The sequence below is a fragment of the Nothoprocta perdicaria genome, unplaced genomic scaffold (assembly GCF_003342845.1).
Source record: "Nothoprocta perdicaria isolate Ctin4 unplaced genomic scaffold, notPer1 scaffold_58, whole genome shotgun sequence".
NCBI lineage: Eukaryota > Metazoa > Chordata > Aves > Tinamiformes > Tinamidae > Nothoprocta > Nothoprocta perdicaria.
The window spans coordinates 1,615,066-1,630,279 of record NW_020455843.1 but is presented as its reverse complement, the minus strand read 5'-3'; the positions used below and the strand labels follow the sequence as shown (position 1 = coordinate 1,630,279).

Below are 15,214 nucleotides of genomic sequence, written 5' to 3'. Positions count from 1 at the left end.
TAGCAGGAGTTTGTCCCTGCAGTGAAAAGCTGTCCATCTCCCTTGCACCATCACGGTGAGGAAGTTGAGATCCCAGTGAGCTCTCCATCACCTGGGAGCAGCGTGTGGCTGGGTGGGTTCTTCCAACAGCCCACATCTGACCTGCAGATTTGCTTAGGCTAAAGGACCGAGCAGGACAAGGGAGATGAAGAAACACTTGGCTGTTGGAGGTGGGTCCCCAGCCTGTGCTGGCGTGATGGGACTCAGGTGGTGCATATCCCRAGGGCAACATGGGCACTGGAAGCCTGGGAAGGGCCCCTGTATGTGCTGGGATGGCCCAAGTCCAACGTGCTGCACGTGCAGCTTCCCGAATATCCTCGGGGAAACGAGGTGTGTTTGCTTCCGCTGCAGAAGACGCTCCTGCCAGCCAGCCTGGTCAGCTGGTGTTTGCACAACCACCGTACGAAGACAGTTCGTTGCAGGCTGTTTCGTTGGCTCGTGTTATCTGATTGACGTGAAGGACTTGTGTTCAATTAATGTGTCTGCTGCCTCGTGTTGAAAGGTTGTCCGTGCTCAACCTGTGCCGGGATGAGCAGGGTGGTGAGCAAGCTTGGCAGGAAACCTGCTGCGTTGGGCAAGAGTGGGAAGGAGGGGAAAATAAGAGAAGGGTGTTGCAGGTTGGCATGTGTACAGCCTGGAGAGCTTGGAAAGAGCATCTTGAAAGTGGGAAAGAGGGAGGCGTTACAAAATCTGCTGTGCCAGGAGCCAAAGAGAAGCCCAACTGAGAGAGACCGGAGGCCATGGTGAGAGGCAGCACTGAGTCAAACACAGGAACCTCCTTCCTCTTGAGGCATCTTTGTGCCTGCTCAGGGTTATGGTCTGCTCAGTGGATAGTCCCAGTGTGAAGCAGGGAGAGGTGCAAAGGAGACAAGTGCTGCCACCAGAATAATCCTCCCAAGAACTTCTCCCTCGGCTTAAAAAAAGAAAAAAAGATGAAAAGATGCATTAGAGCCAATAACTGGATATTATTTTTTTTATTGCAGTTAATTGGATAAAGGCTACTCATTGCAGTCATGCAGTTGTGTGGAACAAGTAGTGTTAGGCTAATTAATGAGCTAATGGCCTAACTGCTGGAGTGTCTTTACATCTGCCAAAGAGGYTCCTGTTGTGTTTCCTGTGTGTGAAGCTTTTGCATGTGGACTCCCRAATAGAGCTTTTAGATGAGCATTTTATTGTATATAGCTGATGAGAAGACGGGGTGGGGGGTGTTATTATTGAAAAACAGRCTTTGGAGCCTCCATCCCCAAAAGTTATTTGTTTTCTTTTTGCTTTGTTTTCTGTCTCCAAGCAAAGCCCTGCCTGGAGGGTCTGCATGGCTGATTCTTGTTCCTTAAGGTGGCTAAACTTCATGTCTTGCTCCACTGGTGCTTATGCCTTTTCCTGTACAACACTGTGCTGAGATGCTCGTGCTCACAGACCTACAGCTACATGTGACAGTGGCTCCCGAGGTGCAGAGGGCAGAAGGGATCATCTTGGAGCACTTTTCTGGCCTTCTCCATAGCATGGGAGCATCTCCAGAACCACAACYCTGTCTTCCAGTGGAACACAGATATCTATGGGAGCTCTGATTCTGGTTTAAATCTGGTTGAGCAATGTCATGCCCTCCCTGTCTTTGTGGGAGAGTCTTCCACCAGCTCATGGCTGTCACTGTTAAAATAGACTTCTCTCTCTGCATTGGTTGGTCCAGCTTCAACTCCTCATTACTCAATCACACTTTGACTAAATTAAATATCCTCAAGTATTCTCTGCTAGCAAATGCTTTCAGGCTGTGACCAATGCACATGCCTTATGAACACATGTGTATGGGGTGCCCCTTCATGTGCTGAGACTCTCTGCAACAGTTTAAAAAAATCCTTTCTTGCTCTGCTTGGTGTGGTTAATCTTAGTTCTTCCATGTRGTTACTCAGTTGAAATCAGGTTTTGTCTAGTTTATTTGAGTTCCTTTCAGGCAAACACAGCCCTGTTGTTTAAGTTTCTGGTGATGGGTGATATGTAGTTCCCAGCAATTAAAAACCTRGAGGGAAGAAAGCAATTCTAGTGATTTTTAGCCTGTTTACACTAGGGTCGCATGGTTGGTGCAGTCAGTAAGGGTTTAGTTTCTTGCCCTTCCAACTGGCTGTTCCTAACATGTGGGCTGTCAATTTGGGACTCCCCATTGACCCTGTGTGCTTCAGTGTGGGCTTGCTCTGCTCTGGTCCCATAAAGCACGTCCCTTAGTAGTTGGGATGCATCATGTGCTCTCTTGGAATGCATCTTTGTGGTCTGGTGTCCTCCAAAAAGAGTCCAGTTTGGGACTTGTGAAAGGTTGAGCAAAAGCAAGTTGGGCTCCTGGCTGGTGAAACCGGGAGAGATGAATTCCCCTTGGAGCAGCCGCTGCTGTGGTCCATGGGATGCGGGGAGCTCCCTTGTGGGTATTAGACAACCTGCTGTGTGAAACAAAGCAAAGTTTGAAGGGAGAGGAAGACCTTTAACCAATCTAAATGAAAAAAAAGAAAAAAACTATAAAGAAGAAGACAAGGTTTTAAGCAAGCCTTTCTTTTCTCAGTGTGGTACCTTGCCCAAGTCTTTGGGTCATCACAGCTGTGACAGGGCTGCCACGGGWGTGTTTAGACGAGCTAAGAATAGCGGATTTCCTTGAGGAAAGTTGCTGTTTATTTTGTTTTTTGTATTTTTAAATTGTCTGAGCCTTGGTGACCTTTATTTCCTGGAAGAATTGCCTCATCAGAGGATGCGTTTGTAATAAGGATGGCAGCTGTGAACTGCCTTAATTCTCTGGGTTCTTGTGGTGACTTCTAAGGCTTTACTTTTTATGAGTTAAAACTCATGATATAATCATGATATGGAAATATCATTGAATGATGTTGCTGTTGCTGCTAGAGAAGGTGTAGGAAAGGCTAATTTTTTTTTTTTTGAATTCATGGTTTCTTTGGATTGTCCTTGTCTGTGGGTCCATAGCAACTTAAATGGGCTGAAGGTGGACTKTGTTAAAGAGGATATATAGAGAAAATACCCTTATTAGAAGGAGGTTTCAAAATGACTTCTAGGTTATTGCTAAGATAGCTCTGGTGTGAAGTCCTAATGCGAGCTAACAGCCCYTTAACATGGATAAAAGAGAATTATTTCCCTGGGACTGGTCACTGGACAGAAATGGATGGATTGGAAGTTTATAGGATTGAAGGGTACGAATGCCAGGAATGCAAACATGTGATTCTGGGTTGGTAGGATCTGCCCATCTTAGAAAATATATTTTAGCCAAGATGTGGCTGCCGGGAAAAAGAAATTGAGCTCTTGGATTTTACTTAGTGGTTTTTGATTTTTTTACTTTTTTTGAGTGGAGGAGGACAGTAGTGAGAAGAGATGAATGAAGATGAATGATGGCACCTAGGAATGGAATAGAACAAAAATAGAGACAGAGAAAAGGGAGCTATTATGGAAGAAGATGCAGTTAAAGTACCATGAGTGACATGCTTACTAAGCAAGAGATTGCAGGWTCCAAGTTATATTTTTAAGGCAGAACAAAATTGTGGCCTGTTTGTATATTTTCTTTATGTTGGGTAATCCATGCCTATTAGTTCTCTCACAACTGCCAGAACAGGCAAGGTGGGAGGATGTTACTCCTAGGCAAGCTGTGATTTAGTATTGCCCTTGCTGCTGGTTCCTGCTCTTGGTTGGATGCATGGTAAAATTACAGCCTCAAACACATTCACAGTAATTCAAAAGCACAGAACCCACAACGACAGAACCCTCCAACCTTCTGGGAATCAAGTCCAAAAGCCAAACCATCTTTGTGTCAGAGGATCTGGTTGCAATCACTGGTGTGGGCAACGACGAGTGGGTTGGCAAGATCTGAAGTTAGGACCTAGCACCAAACGGGCTGTTTTATGTACGTCCCTCACTCAAGCCTAACTGATACTGAAGTAAGTGCAGGCTGAGGGGTCTTATTGCCTACTTATATTGCCTACTGATTTTGCYTACGATCATGTATCCTGATTGAGAAACTCAAGTTCTTGCTAAATTTGAATTGCCTTCCACTTTTGATCATGCAGTGAAGGTTGTTGGCTATTTGAGGGTAGTTTCTAAATCAGGATTCTGTACTCAGAAAAAAAATATATTTTATATATATATATAAATGTGTGTGTGTGTGTGTGTGTGTATATATTTTTTTCTCATCTGACTAGGCAAGTTGCCTAAACCAGTAGTAAAATGCTGAAACGGGAGGGGAAGACACATTTTTGAAGATGTGATTTGAAGAATTCACAAGAATTTGCTCAAATTAGCATTACGAAAGCTGTACTTGAACTGAGCTAAAACTTAAATTCTTAAGATATAGATGGCAGAAAAGATGTTTCTTGACTGTGTTGAGTAGGATATGTACATCARAGTGAGAAGCAAAGAGTTTTATGGAATGTATATGGCCTGTAATAAATCCTGAAGACATTTGTATTAGGAGTTATTTCAGTTGGGTTTAGAGTAGTTCAAAAACGAGGAAGGGGTAGACAGATTAAAGCCTCTTGCTTCTCRGAGATGATTAGGATCATGTGTGAAGGTCCTTGGCATGGAGAGGATGCGAACAGGGTATGATTGCTTAGTGTTTCTCGTAATGTAGTTTCAGGGAATGTCAACAGTTCCCATCCAGTAGTGGTTTGAAACCACTAAAAGGACATGAATGTTTGCATAACATTAGACCGAGGAGCTCCTCACCACAGAACTGCTGTGAAGGCCAGGAGCATTAGAGGGCTTCAAAAGGAGCCAGCAGATTCAAGAGGGAAACGTCCAGCAATGGTTGTTACTCTCCAAGTAACTCAACAGGAGTTCCACCTTAGGATGTCCCTAAGGGACTTGTTCTGGAGGGTGCCAATGGCCAGAAGAGGGTCAATCCTGTTTGTGCAGACCCCAGGCTCTTTGATGTGTTCACCCTTTGACATGTGTTCAGGCTTGGAACAATGTAGGGACCAAGAAAAGTTGTGGCTTCACTTGACCTCAAGCATAGGTAAAAGGTGAAGAAACATCTCTTCTTGGGAGACCAAGGGTCTTCCCTTTGTCCTGCTATGCGAATAAAGTGATGCTTCCTTTTCAGTTATTATATATGCTTTTTAACTGTTTGTTTTATGCTCTTTGTGGTGTGTTTTCTGTGCCCCTATCTTGAGGGTGGTCTTATCTTTCCTATCATCTTCGGGCTGGTAGGGATTTAATCAACACATCATGGAGTAGTTCCTGMTTAATTCCCAAAGGAAGCCTTTCTGGAATGGGAAAGTGGAATGGGACTGCTGTGTTCCTGTTTATCGGAACACRTTCTAAAAATCCCTTTTCAAAGTGAATTAAGATAAACAGGAGCCAAACACTCCTGGCTGAGATAAGGAATGTCCACAGGAGGAGCAGTTGGAAGCTGAGCAAGCAAAGACTAGTTCTAAGGTGTTTGCAAGAGCAAACTTGACCCATCCCATCAGCTGCTGTAGGAAAGGTGCCTTGCATCTTCCTCCTGTCTCTTCCAGAGCTTTACCATTGCTTCTGGAGCCAGGGAAGAAAGTGTTCTGTGCTACTTCTCCAAACTGATTTATTGCTTTTGGATCCTGCTTGCTTGGGAATAAGTCCAGCGCCTGGTTTTGGCTGCTCCTAGCTTTTCCTCTTGTTAAATGACCACGATTTGTGACTCTTGCCACGGACTAGAAAGCACTGCATGCTTGACATGTTTGACTCCTGCTTGGGAATAGCTCTCCAAACCCCCATGGCTGCTTGCACATGGTAGAGAGCTACTAGCTCAGATGCTTCGGTCAGGAGGTGAAAACAGAGAGATCCAACTGATGTAACCACAGGTAGAGGTCTGTAGTTTGGTTTCAGCCAAAGCTGGCTCGATGTCATCCTTTCTGTTGCTGAGCAGCATTTGGAACAAGCTAACGTTGGCAGAAGCAGAGTTCATTACAGCACTTTGCTGAAATCTCTTGCAGGCGAGCCCAAATCGAAGTGTTTGGGCTGAAGTTTTAGCATTTGCAATAAAGCATTTTTGAAAYACTTCTGAAGAGTACATGCAAGACCATTTTACTTTATATACTGACTTCAACCTAGTGTCCACTGTACTATGCAGAGCAGGACGCATTTGGTCAAGATACATAAGYGCTTTAAGGCTGTGGAATAACAAGGACTCTCCAAATGAAAACACTGTTGTTTTGTCCTTCATTAGCACACACAGTCACATGCTGCAGCTGCCCAGCAGTGTCCTAAGAACAAAGGTCTGATTCTTCTCCTGGAGATGCAAGAGAGGAACAGTAGTCTTTGATGTTGGCCAAGTGTTGGGAGCCCGGAAAAGGAGAAGGAGGTTGGGGAATTGCTCAGAAGGAGTGTCCTTGGTTGTTGTGCTTGAGTTTGTTTTGTTTTGTTTTAACTTACCTTTCAGTAGGTGGTGTGTAGGGRGGACAGTGAAAACACAGTGAATTTGTCTGAATCATTGAGCATCAACTGATCCAAGGGTTGGTGCATCTCAGACTATGTGTCTCTGCTTTATAAATCAGGAAGAAATGTCTTCTTGAGTCTGGGTAGAGTGCAGGTCTTCACATGCAGAGTCTTTGGCGCTCTTGAGGACAGCTGGAGACCTTCCACGCTAGACATTGACATTTATGTGTAAAGACATCCTATATATGATCCCTGAAAAAAACTTAAATCTTCCTTGCAGTGAGATTGGAAGCAGTGACTGTGGCTGATGGTAGCTGTGGTGGTGACTTCAGCCTGCTGTCTTTCTGGAGAAGGCCTGATGGACACTCTGCTTCCTGCCAGTTGTTGCATCTTTGGGCTTTTCTTCCTAAAATAATAAAGTTCATAAGACTATTGGTGTGGATGGGAGCAGTGGTCTTCTTTGAGTGGGCCTGTTTTTCTATCTCATGGCTGCTAGATGATAGCCTAAAATTTTCACTGGAGAAGGTYCACAATTCCTCCACTTTCTCAAGAGTATAATCAGACAGGGACAGAATATGGATTSAGGCCGGGTACTAAAATAAGGCAATAGGAGTGAAAATAAGAGTCTACACGAACAAAAGGYGACCTCTAGGAGCTGCAAGTAGAAAATGGCATATACTCCTTGAAGGATTGGTTGGACATGTTGAGTAGATGGAGGCAATATCAATCTGGGATTGATATTATCATACTGGAAATCCGTACTGTGAGCTGGTATGGATTCAAACTTATCTTCATCTGATACTAAACTCGATCCTGATGTGACAAGATGGTTTTGGCTTGGGGACTGTATCATGCAATTGAATTTTTCAACTGGACATCATTGGCATTCATCAGTTGAAACACTTTGTCTGTCTGTGCCATTGCTGTAATGATTGSTTTGATGTCCAGTCTCCATGCTTTGAGCTTTACTGAGTCCTCTAGTTACAGGATGTGAAGCTTATGCTTTGTGGTTGCCACGGAGGCATTCCTGTAACGTGGAGCCCCTTGATGCYGGGTACATGGTTTTCTTTCTTCTTTTTTTTTCTTCTTTTTTTGAAGTCTTTACCACCAAATTGCCACTTCTGGAGGTTATTTAAAGAGATGGGAGTTGGAAAATCCTTTGACTTCTCTGGAAATAGAGTACATGGTTGGAAGAGGGTGGAGGCTTCTAGAGGTCCCAGGGCTGGTGCAGCAGACCAGAACGTTACATCTCCATCTGACCTCAGTTATCCTTACTACGCATCCCATTTCAAAGGCTGGTTCTAGTTCACAGGTTCCCTTTCTTTCCCAATGGACATTTTTTACGGGCTTCCATAGGATTTTTAACCCCAGAGGCCCTTTGCCATGTTCCCTGAACGCGCTTGTTTGCTTTTTCCATAGGTTCCTTAGAAAGAGAGCTTGGACGGCATGCAAAGTTGTGAAATATCTGGAGACAGCACGGATGATCCTCTTAGTAGTGGCCTACGGAGAAAACGACAGCCTCGAATAGTAGTTATCGGTGCTGGGCTTGCCGGCCTGTCTGCTGCCAAAGCGCTCTTGGAAAGTGGGTTCACGGATGTAACTGTCCTTGAGGCGACTGACCGCATCGGAGGCCGAGTGCAAAGCGTGAAGCTTGGTAAGAGCAGCATTTTGGGAGCAATGCACGGAGCTGTTTTCTTTCTGAATTCTGCTGGCAAGTCTTTGTGTTGTTATTAAGCTAATTTGGCCTTGGAAACCTGCTTTTTCAGTCCATGTGCACATGCAGAGGAGAACTTGAGGTGTGAAATTATCCGGCATGTGATTCCTTGGATTTCTTTCAGGGTGGATGGGCAAATGTGGACTGTGCTGATGACACATTCAGGTCTTTAGATGGAAGGCTACTGCAGAGCGGACCATATTTCCRTAAAATGAAGTTCTTGTTGACCATGTTATGCCTTTATAAGAACTCAGTGTAGGAGTGAGAAGTGCTCTGTGGTTGAGTAGCTGTAACTAGACAGTTTCCACCACAGCTTGCAAGCTTGACTCTTGACGACGAGCAGTCAGTAGATCTCCTGSCTTGAGAAGCTCCATTGCTCTGTGACTTACATTACGTGCAAAGGGGCGAGCTCAAAGCTATTCTGTTTCACAAATAGCCCCATTCATTTCCCTAGAACTAATTTACTGTGTGGGCGCTACCCACTGTGAATCAGACTGCTGGAAAAATACCTTCAGTGTTCCCTTTCATCCTGCTCTGCAGCTTTCCTACCTCTGTGGCTTCCTTTCCCAGCATGTAAGAGAGGTGCAGACACTGGATATTTTAATCCTGTGTCAGTTGGATGGGCCCATAACATTTCTGTGTGCAAAGATACTGGAACAAATGTTATCCTTTACAGCATGGTACCTAGAAGGGCTTTGCCTGTCTCCTCCCTGCAGGAGGGGGACAGCTCTTCATGTTTTGCTGAATTTCCTTCCTGATTTCAATTAACTGATTCTGCATCTGATCACACTCTATGTATTTATTAACTTCAGCCTCCCGCTGGGCTCCTTCCTACCACTTGGGTCCCTATATCATGTACTGCATTTTACTCCATGCGCTCACCATAGTAAATAAACAGCAGTGTCCTATGGACTTTTAGAAGGGAAATGAATGAAAAGGCAGTCGGATGAAGCTAATCTCCAGGGCCTGAGCAGGGCACTTTACATTCTGTTGAGACTTGGCATAGAGATTCGGATGGGAAGTGTGGCCTTTGCTCACAATGCCCGGTGTTAAAAATATCCTGGGAAGTGTTAAAGATCTAAACTCTTCAGGGAGCAATAAAGATTYCGTGTGAGTGCACCTGTGAAATAATTTGATGGTACCAATATAGAGACTATTTCTGTCACCTTTGGACACCTCCACCAATTACTCTTGTCTCTGGAAACTCTTTCGGCACACAGTTTTGGAGCTCTGTTGGGTGGTAAAGTCTTCAGAAGCAGCATTTGCTTGGAGCCTCCTTACTCTCTGGTAGAAAAGCAAAAGGGAAGCATGATGCTGGGGTGGACTTTCTTCCTCTGTACTGCCCAGAACACCAAGATTGCACCCGCGGAGGGCTAACCCTGCTTGTTTCTCACATTTCTCTTCCAAAAACCTCTTCCAGAAGTTGGTCTTCTGAATCTTCAATACACTTTGGTGTGCTGGTTGCAAAGGAGCTTAAATATTAGACTTTTCTGGCCATGCCACTCTGATATAAAATGCAATTTAAACTTTCAGTAGAGCTACGATGGCATCTTTGCAGATTTATASCCTAATACTTCCACTTCCACTGAGCAATGCTGTATCTCACAGGGGGGTTAGCATTTTCCCTTGCTTCAGCACCAGTTTTAAGGTATTTTGCTACCAAGCCAAGGGGAATAGTTTGCATTTCCACAGGTTTGATCCCTCATCTCTCACACAGGTGAGGCRGAGGGTTTCCTTGTCTGTGACTTGTGTGTTTCTTGTACATAATAAATAACATCTCTATCCACTGCAGATATTTCACGACAGGATGCCTGAGGAGTAGCCAGGGGTTCAAAGGGAAATGTGAAGGTTCCTGTGCATATTCAGAAGGTTTCATATGAAATCTGTGCATTCCTTTCGAAAATTGCTGGTAGGGTGGATTGTTGTGTATAGGCCTGTTTTGACTGCTGATTGTACGTTAATAATTAAATTCGTGGAGTAGCAGCCAGATTTTTACAGAAATTTGTGCTTTCGTTGTTGTCGTTGTATGATTCATTCAAAGCAGTTTAATACTGCAACTGAAATCTTTTAAAGCCCTGAAAGTTAATGGGATTTCTCTGTTTAAAAAAGATTGATTTTACACTTTCTAAGAACTTGTCATTTAATTTACAATAGATAACAACTGGATTATCTGCTTGGGAGTGATGGTAGCGAGTTCCTAAGTGTTACAGGCCAGGTGGATTTTTGAAGTTTTCTTGGTTTTTGAGCATGTTCTGCATAGCCACTGGACATGGGAGAACTTGGACAACATCACTCCTGTTACTGAGCACCAACCGAGAGGGACCTGCAGGTGATTCGGGCATTTCTTGGAGACATCAGGTGCCCTGGAGATCAGAGCTAGATCCAGGGGACCTGGCAGTGCAGCTAAGGGTGAGCTCTTGACACGAAGCAGCCGTTTTCCAGCTGCGGATCCGCTCCGTGATGCCTCGCAGGAATATTGTGGTTGGCAGGGTGACTGCCACATGCTGTATTTATGGGCCTTGTACCTTCGGCTGCCAGCAGGCATTTGCACCAGGAGGGGTGGAATTTGTGGTGCCTTAAATACCCGTGCGTTCGTGCTTGGATGCTGCACACCTTTAAGCACGTRCTTTATTTTAGGTATGCGTGGAAGCCTTTGCACTCCGGAGGCCTGAAACACATGTTCCGAAGGGCAGGCACCGTGCTCCTTGGGGATGAGGTGGTTGTCTTGGTGAAAAATAAGGCTTGTGAGGGCTTCCCTTAGAGGCAGCATCTCGGCTGGAGAGAGGCATTTCTTGGAGCGTGCTCCTGGTGAACCTGGATGCATGGATATAGTGCTGCAATGKTTTTATTCTACCTGAGCATTTGTTTACATGTTAAATATGATTTGTGTACATGATTTGACTGGAAGCTGCTTGTTCCTTTCTTCAGCAAGCAAGATCCTTTTGAGAGTGAAAGCCTTTAGCCTGTTAACCATTCCACTTATTCACAATTCACATACCTCTACAGAACCAGTGACACTGTGGTGTCCGGGATGCTGGAAAGGAAGATACGTGGTTTGTCAGATCTTCTTTAAAACTGCTAACTTTGGACTTCTGAATGTGATTTAAATTTTCAAAGGCATAAATAATAAAATATAACCTAGTTTGTCATTTGGGGAATAGAAATGCAATTTTTTATTTCAGACTGCCTGAGGCATTTTTATAAATAACATGCATTTTTAATCACAGGACAGGGCAGTATGCAGGCCAGTGCTGCTTTTCCAAGGCAGTCCTCACTTTCCTGCATCTTGTTGCTTTTTTCCTGCATCTGGGCATCTGGCTCATCCTGTGCAATACACTAGATACTWGGAGTCTTTAGATAATCTCTATATGTTCTTTCCCTCCTGCTTTAATATTTTTGTAAGTATTCTCGTATATTCTGTTCGAAACAATGCAGTGTGGATTCTTAGAGCTCTCCTTTACTCCCTCACCCACCTCTCACTAGTATCTAGCTTGCACGAGCAGCACATCCTCTGCTCTCCAGTCTTGTTCTTAGGGGCAATTCTACAGAAGATGATATGTAAAGGTCAAGTAGCAAGCACAGAGCAGCTGACAACAATCATGATAAGAACTGGGAACCTAAAAGATTCCACATTTCACTGTAAGTATCAGAGGTGACACCGGGGTGTATCTTTACTGGAAACATCCCGTCTTTCTAGCACTGTCTAACATTATATCCCAAAGGACTGGTTTGGAGAACACTGATATGACCTTCATATAGCAGGGAAAGCTCTACTTAAGAGATATTCAAACATGTGATGTCCTCAGGCAATTGTTCTGGTTTTACACATGTGTGTTTAGGATTGATTGTGACACAGTTTTGGAAAAATGGGTTTCCATAACTCGTCTGTTTGATTTACACTCCTGCAGAGCACGCCACTTTTGAACTGGGAGCTACGTGGATCCATGGTTCACATGGAAACCCAGTCTATCATCTAGCAGAAGACAATGGTTTACTTGAGGAGACTACTGATAGCGAGAGAAGCGTTGGCCGGATCAGCCTTTACTCCAAGAATGGGGTGGCTTATCATCTTACCAACAACGGACAAAGGATCCCGAAAGATGTGGTTGAAGAATTCAGTGATTTATACAACGAGGTTGGTATTCAGCTGCTCGGTCAGGTTGCAGATTTGTCTGAAACACAAGGACTCCAGGTGCTGGGCAATGTCAGAAAACTGGTCATATTTTTTCAAAAGTTCAACATTTCATTTGCTTTCATCTGCTGAACTCCTCCTCATTTAAGATCCCTGATGTGGGATGTTGTTAGGATGAACAGTCTTTCTGCGTTTGTCATCAGCTTAATCACTTCCAGCAACTATTGCTGGGGAGAGCCAGTCACTTGCTTTCAAAAGTTGCTACTTAATTAGCAGGATAAAGTAGGGATCAAATTACTAAACAAAGTAGAGCGCAAAACCTTAGCAACAAATGGATCCTGCAGCTCYGTGACATGTTATTGATGTTATAAATACCATTGCGTGCTGTGTCGTATGCCAAAGTCAGCGCAGTATCGCAGGCATTGCAAGATTTCTTTCATCAGGAGGAAATCAACATATTTTCTAGTAGATTCAGACCAGTGAGGGCTTTGCTTTCAAGTTGTTTCCACTTCTTCTGYGTCATGTTCAGTGAGGATCCCTTTCATTGTAGGGTAGTGCGTCACTGTGTGACTGCAGAGCAAAATCCAAACAAACTGGAGATGCTGAATATAAAAGCATTAAAAGGACTGCAGTGTGGAAATGCATGTTTAGTGGAAAGACTAATGCGTATTTAGTGGAAAGTCTGTGCTAAAGAAGCAATAAGCTGATGGTAGGTTCCTTGACAGGAAGGACCAAGTTTGCTTTGATGGAAGTTGCATTGGAAGTGGAATGGAAGAGCATTGCTCTTGTGATGCTGCTGTCTTGCTCTCAGAGGGAAAATGCAGTTCTCTGTATTGATTGATGTGTGGAACTCCTGTGAAATGGAAAGATGGATAAAGCTTCCATCTGCTTTCCTGCGCTGGGTGCAGCYGTAGGTAGAGTGGAGTAGGAGGAGGAGGCTTGCCAAAGCTCAGCTCGGAGCTGGAATTTGTGGTGGGATGGCACAAAATCTCTTCAGCTGTGGAGGGGAGTGGTAGGAATTTCAAATAAACCTCCTTAAGGAGAGAGCTTAGCAATCCACAGCACGATAAGGCATTCTTGGACAAATGAAGATAGTTTGTTTTTATCTTTTTTTTTTCATGTTACTGGATTAAAATCATTCCCACAATCATTAGAAAAAGGGAGTTGGAAGAATCTGGAGCACAACCAACAACAAATAAGACTAGAAAAGAGGGAGTAATGCTGCAGTGTGCAGTATTAATGCAAGTAAATGGGTGAAACATCACCCAGCTGCAGGCAGTGCTGGATGATCATCCYGTCTCAAAGAAAACAGGAAAATCTCCAGCAAAGGGAGGGTGTCAGGGGCAGAAAGACTGAAATAGAAGAACATACGAAGATGAGAGCTGCTTAGTTTTGAGATACAGCTGATAAGGTAAAGGCTGTAACAAGGTGCAGATGTTTTAAAAATGAATTTGGGTAAATCTACCCTATCTTTTAAAACAAGAGGAAGGGGGCAGCCAGTGACATGAGAGAACAGCACGTTAAAAGTTAATCGTCTTTACATAACACCTAATTAGCTTATCGTTGCCACAGGATATCTTTATTGCTAGGAGACAGCAAAGGATTTCGTGTTTATGGATTGTAAAAATGTCTGCAGCTACTCTGTGCCATAAAAAATGTGTGAGGGACAGCGCGAGCCAAGGAGAGGACACCAGCCAACCTCTAATTGCTTTTGATGGGGAGGCACTTTGTGTTCCCTGTCCCTTTGCAGCGTGCTGGCCTTTCTGGAGCCTCTTGTCTCAGCTTTGGGGTGCCAGACTAAATGATCTTTAGGGATTTAGGAAGCCTTCCTTTCCTTCCTTTCCTTCCTTTCCTCTTTTTTCCCTGTGCTGTTCTGGGAAAGAGGGAGTTAAGGTAAGTTGTGCAAAGTGCTGAAAAGCCCCGGTTAAGAAAGACCATGTGAAACACAAGTGTTGTGGTGACTGTGCAGACGGGAGCCCGGGCGTCTTCAGGGACTTTTTCCTTTGGCATAAAATGCTGAGGAGGTTTCTGTTTGTGCGTGTTGAGTCAGCCTGGTGCATCTCTGCTTTTATTTTTCACTCTGTCCTCCAGATTTATCCATTTTCACCAGAGCTTCTCTCCCATTGTTTCATTTTTCTATTCGGCCTTTCCAGTTATTTTGCTTTAATTAATGAGGTGGGTAGAAAGGATGGGACTTGGGGCTTCAGGKCTGTGCCTCTGCGTTGATTTGGAGGCAGGATTTTAGTAGGAAGAGGTGTGTTTGTCACATCCTGAGCTCGCCACAGCAGCAGGGCAAACAGCAGTTTTGCAGCTCACACCCAATCCTGAAGTCGGGTGCATGTGACAGATGTAGCACCCAGCCSTGTAGGACCTTCAGTGCCTTCTTGGGACTCTTTGTCCTCAGCAGTCCTGGCATCGTGTCCCCTCTTGCTGCATTTCCCTTTGCAGAAGACCGTGTGGTAGCAAAGGCTGCGACACTGACCGTCCTGACCCGAAAAGAAAAAAAGAAAGGAAGGAAGAAAAAAAGAAAAGAAAACAAAAAAGCTGCAGCCACATGATGCAAACACTAATCGGGGCTGGCGTACTGGCATTAACAGTGGAAAATGCAGTCCTGAATGGACAGGGGCTAAATTTGTCACAGCTCCACATGCCAGCCTTGCCGGGCACAGCCTGCCCGCTTCCCACGAGCTCCCGCACTGCCCTTGCTTCCCGAGGCTCCTGGCTCCACATGGATCCTGCAGCCCCCTTCACCATCTGCAGCCCCCTTGCCTCATCCTGCAGACCCACATTCTGGTGGGTGCAGAGGGTCCCCCTCGAGCTGGAGCCTGGCAAAGCCGTAGGGCTCCCTGCTCCTGTGCAGAGTTCAAAGCACCCCAGTGCCCCTGGGTCATTTGGAAAGTCCTTACACTTTTTCCGGGCATTTATCCAATTCTTTTTTTTTT

The 15,214-nt window shown here is 44.7% G+C and overlaps 1 protein-coding gene across 1 annotated transcript in view; it reads left to right on the top strand.

Annotated features, from left to right (window-relative positions):
• The first annotated feature begins 7,845 nt into the window (after window positions 1-7,845).
• The window catches only part of SMOX (spermine oxidase), a 20,838-nt gene continuing 13,469 nt past the window's right edge, over window positions 7,846-15,214 (top strand). The window contains exons 1-2 of the mRNA XM_026048895.1: window positions 7,846-8,080; window positions 12,049-12,275. Of these exons, the coding sequence (XP_025904680.1) occupies window positions 7,873-8,080; window positions 12,049-12,275 (435 nt within the window). The 5' untranslated portion in view covers window positions 7,846-7,872. The remainder of the gene's footprint in view (window positions 8,081-12,048; window positions 12,276-15,214) is intronic.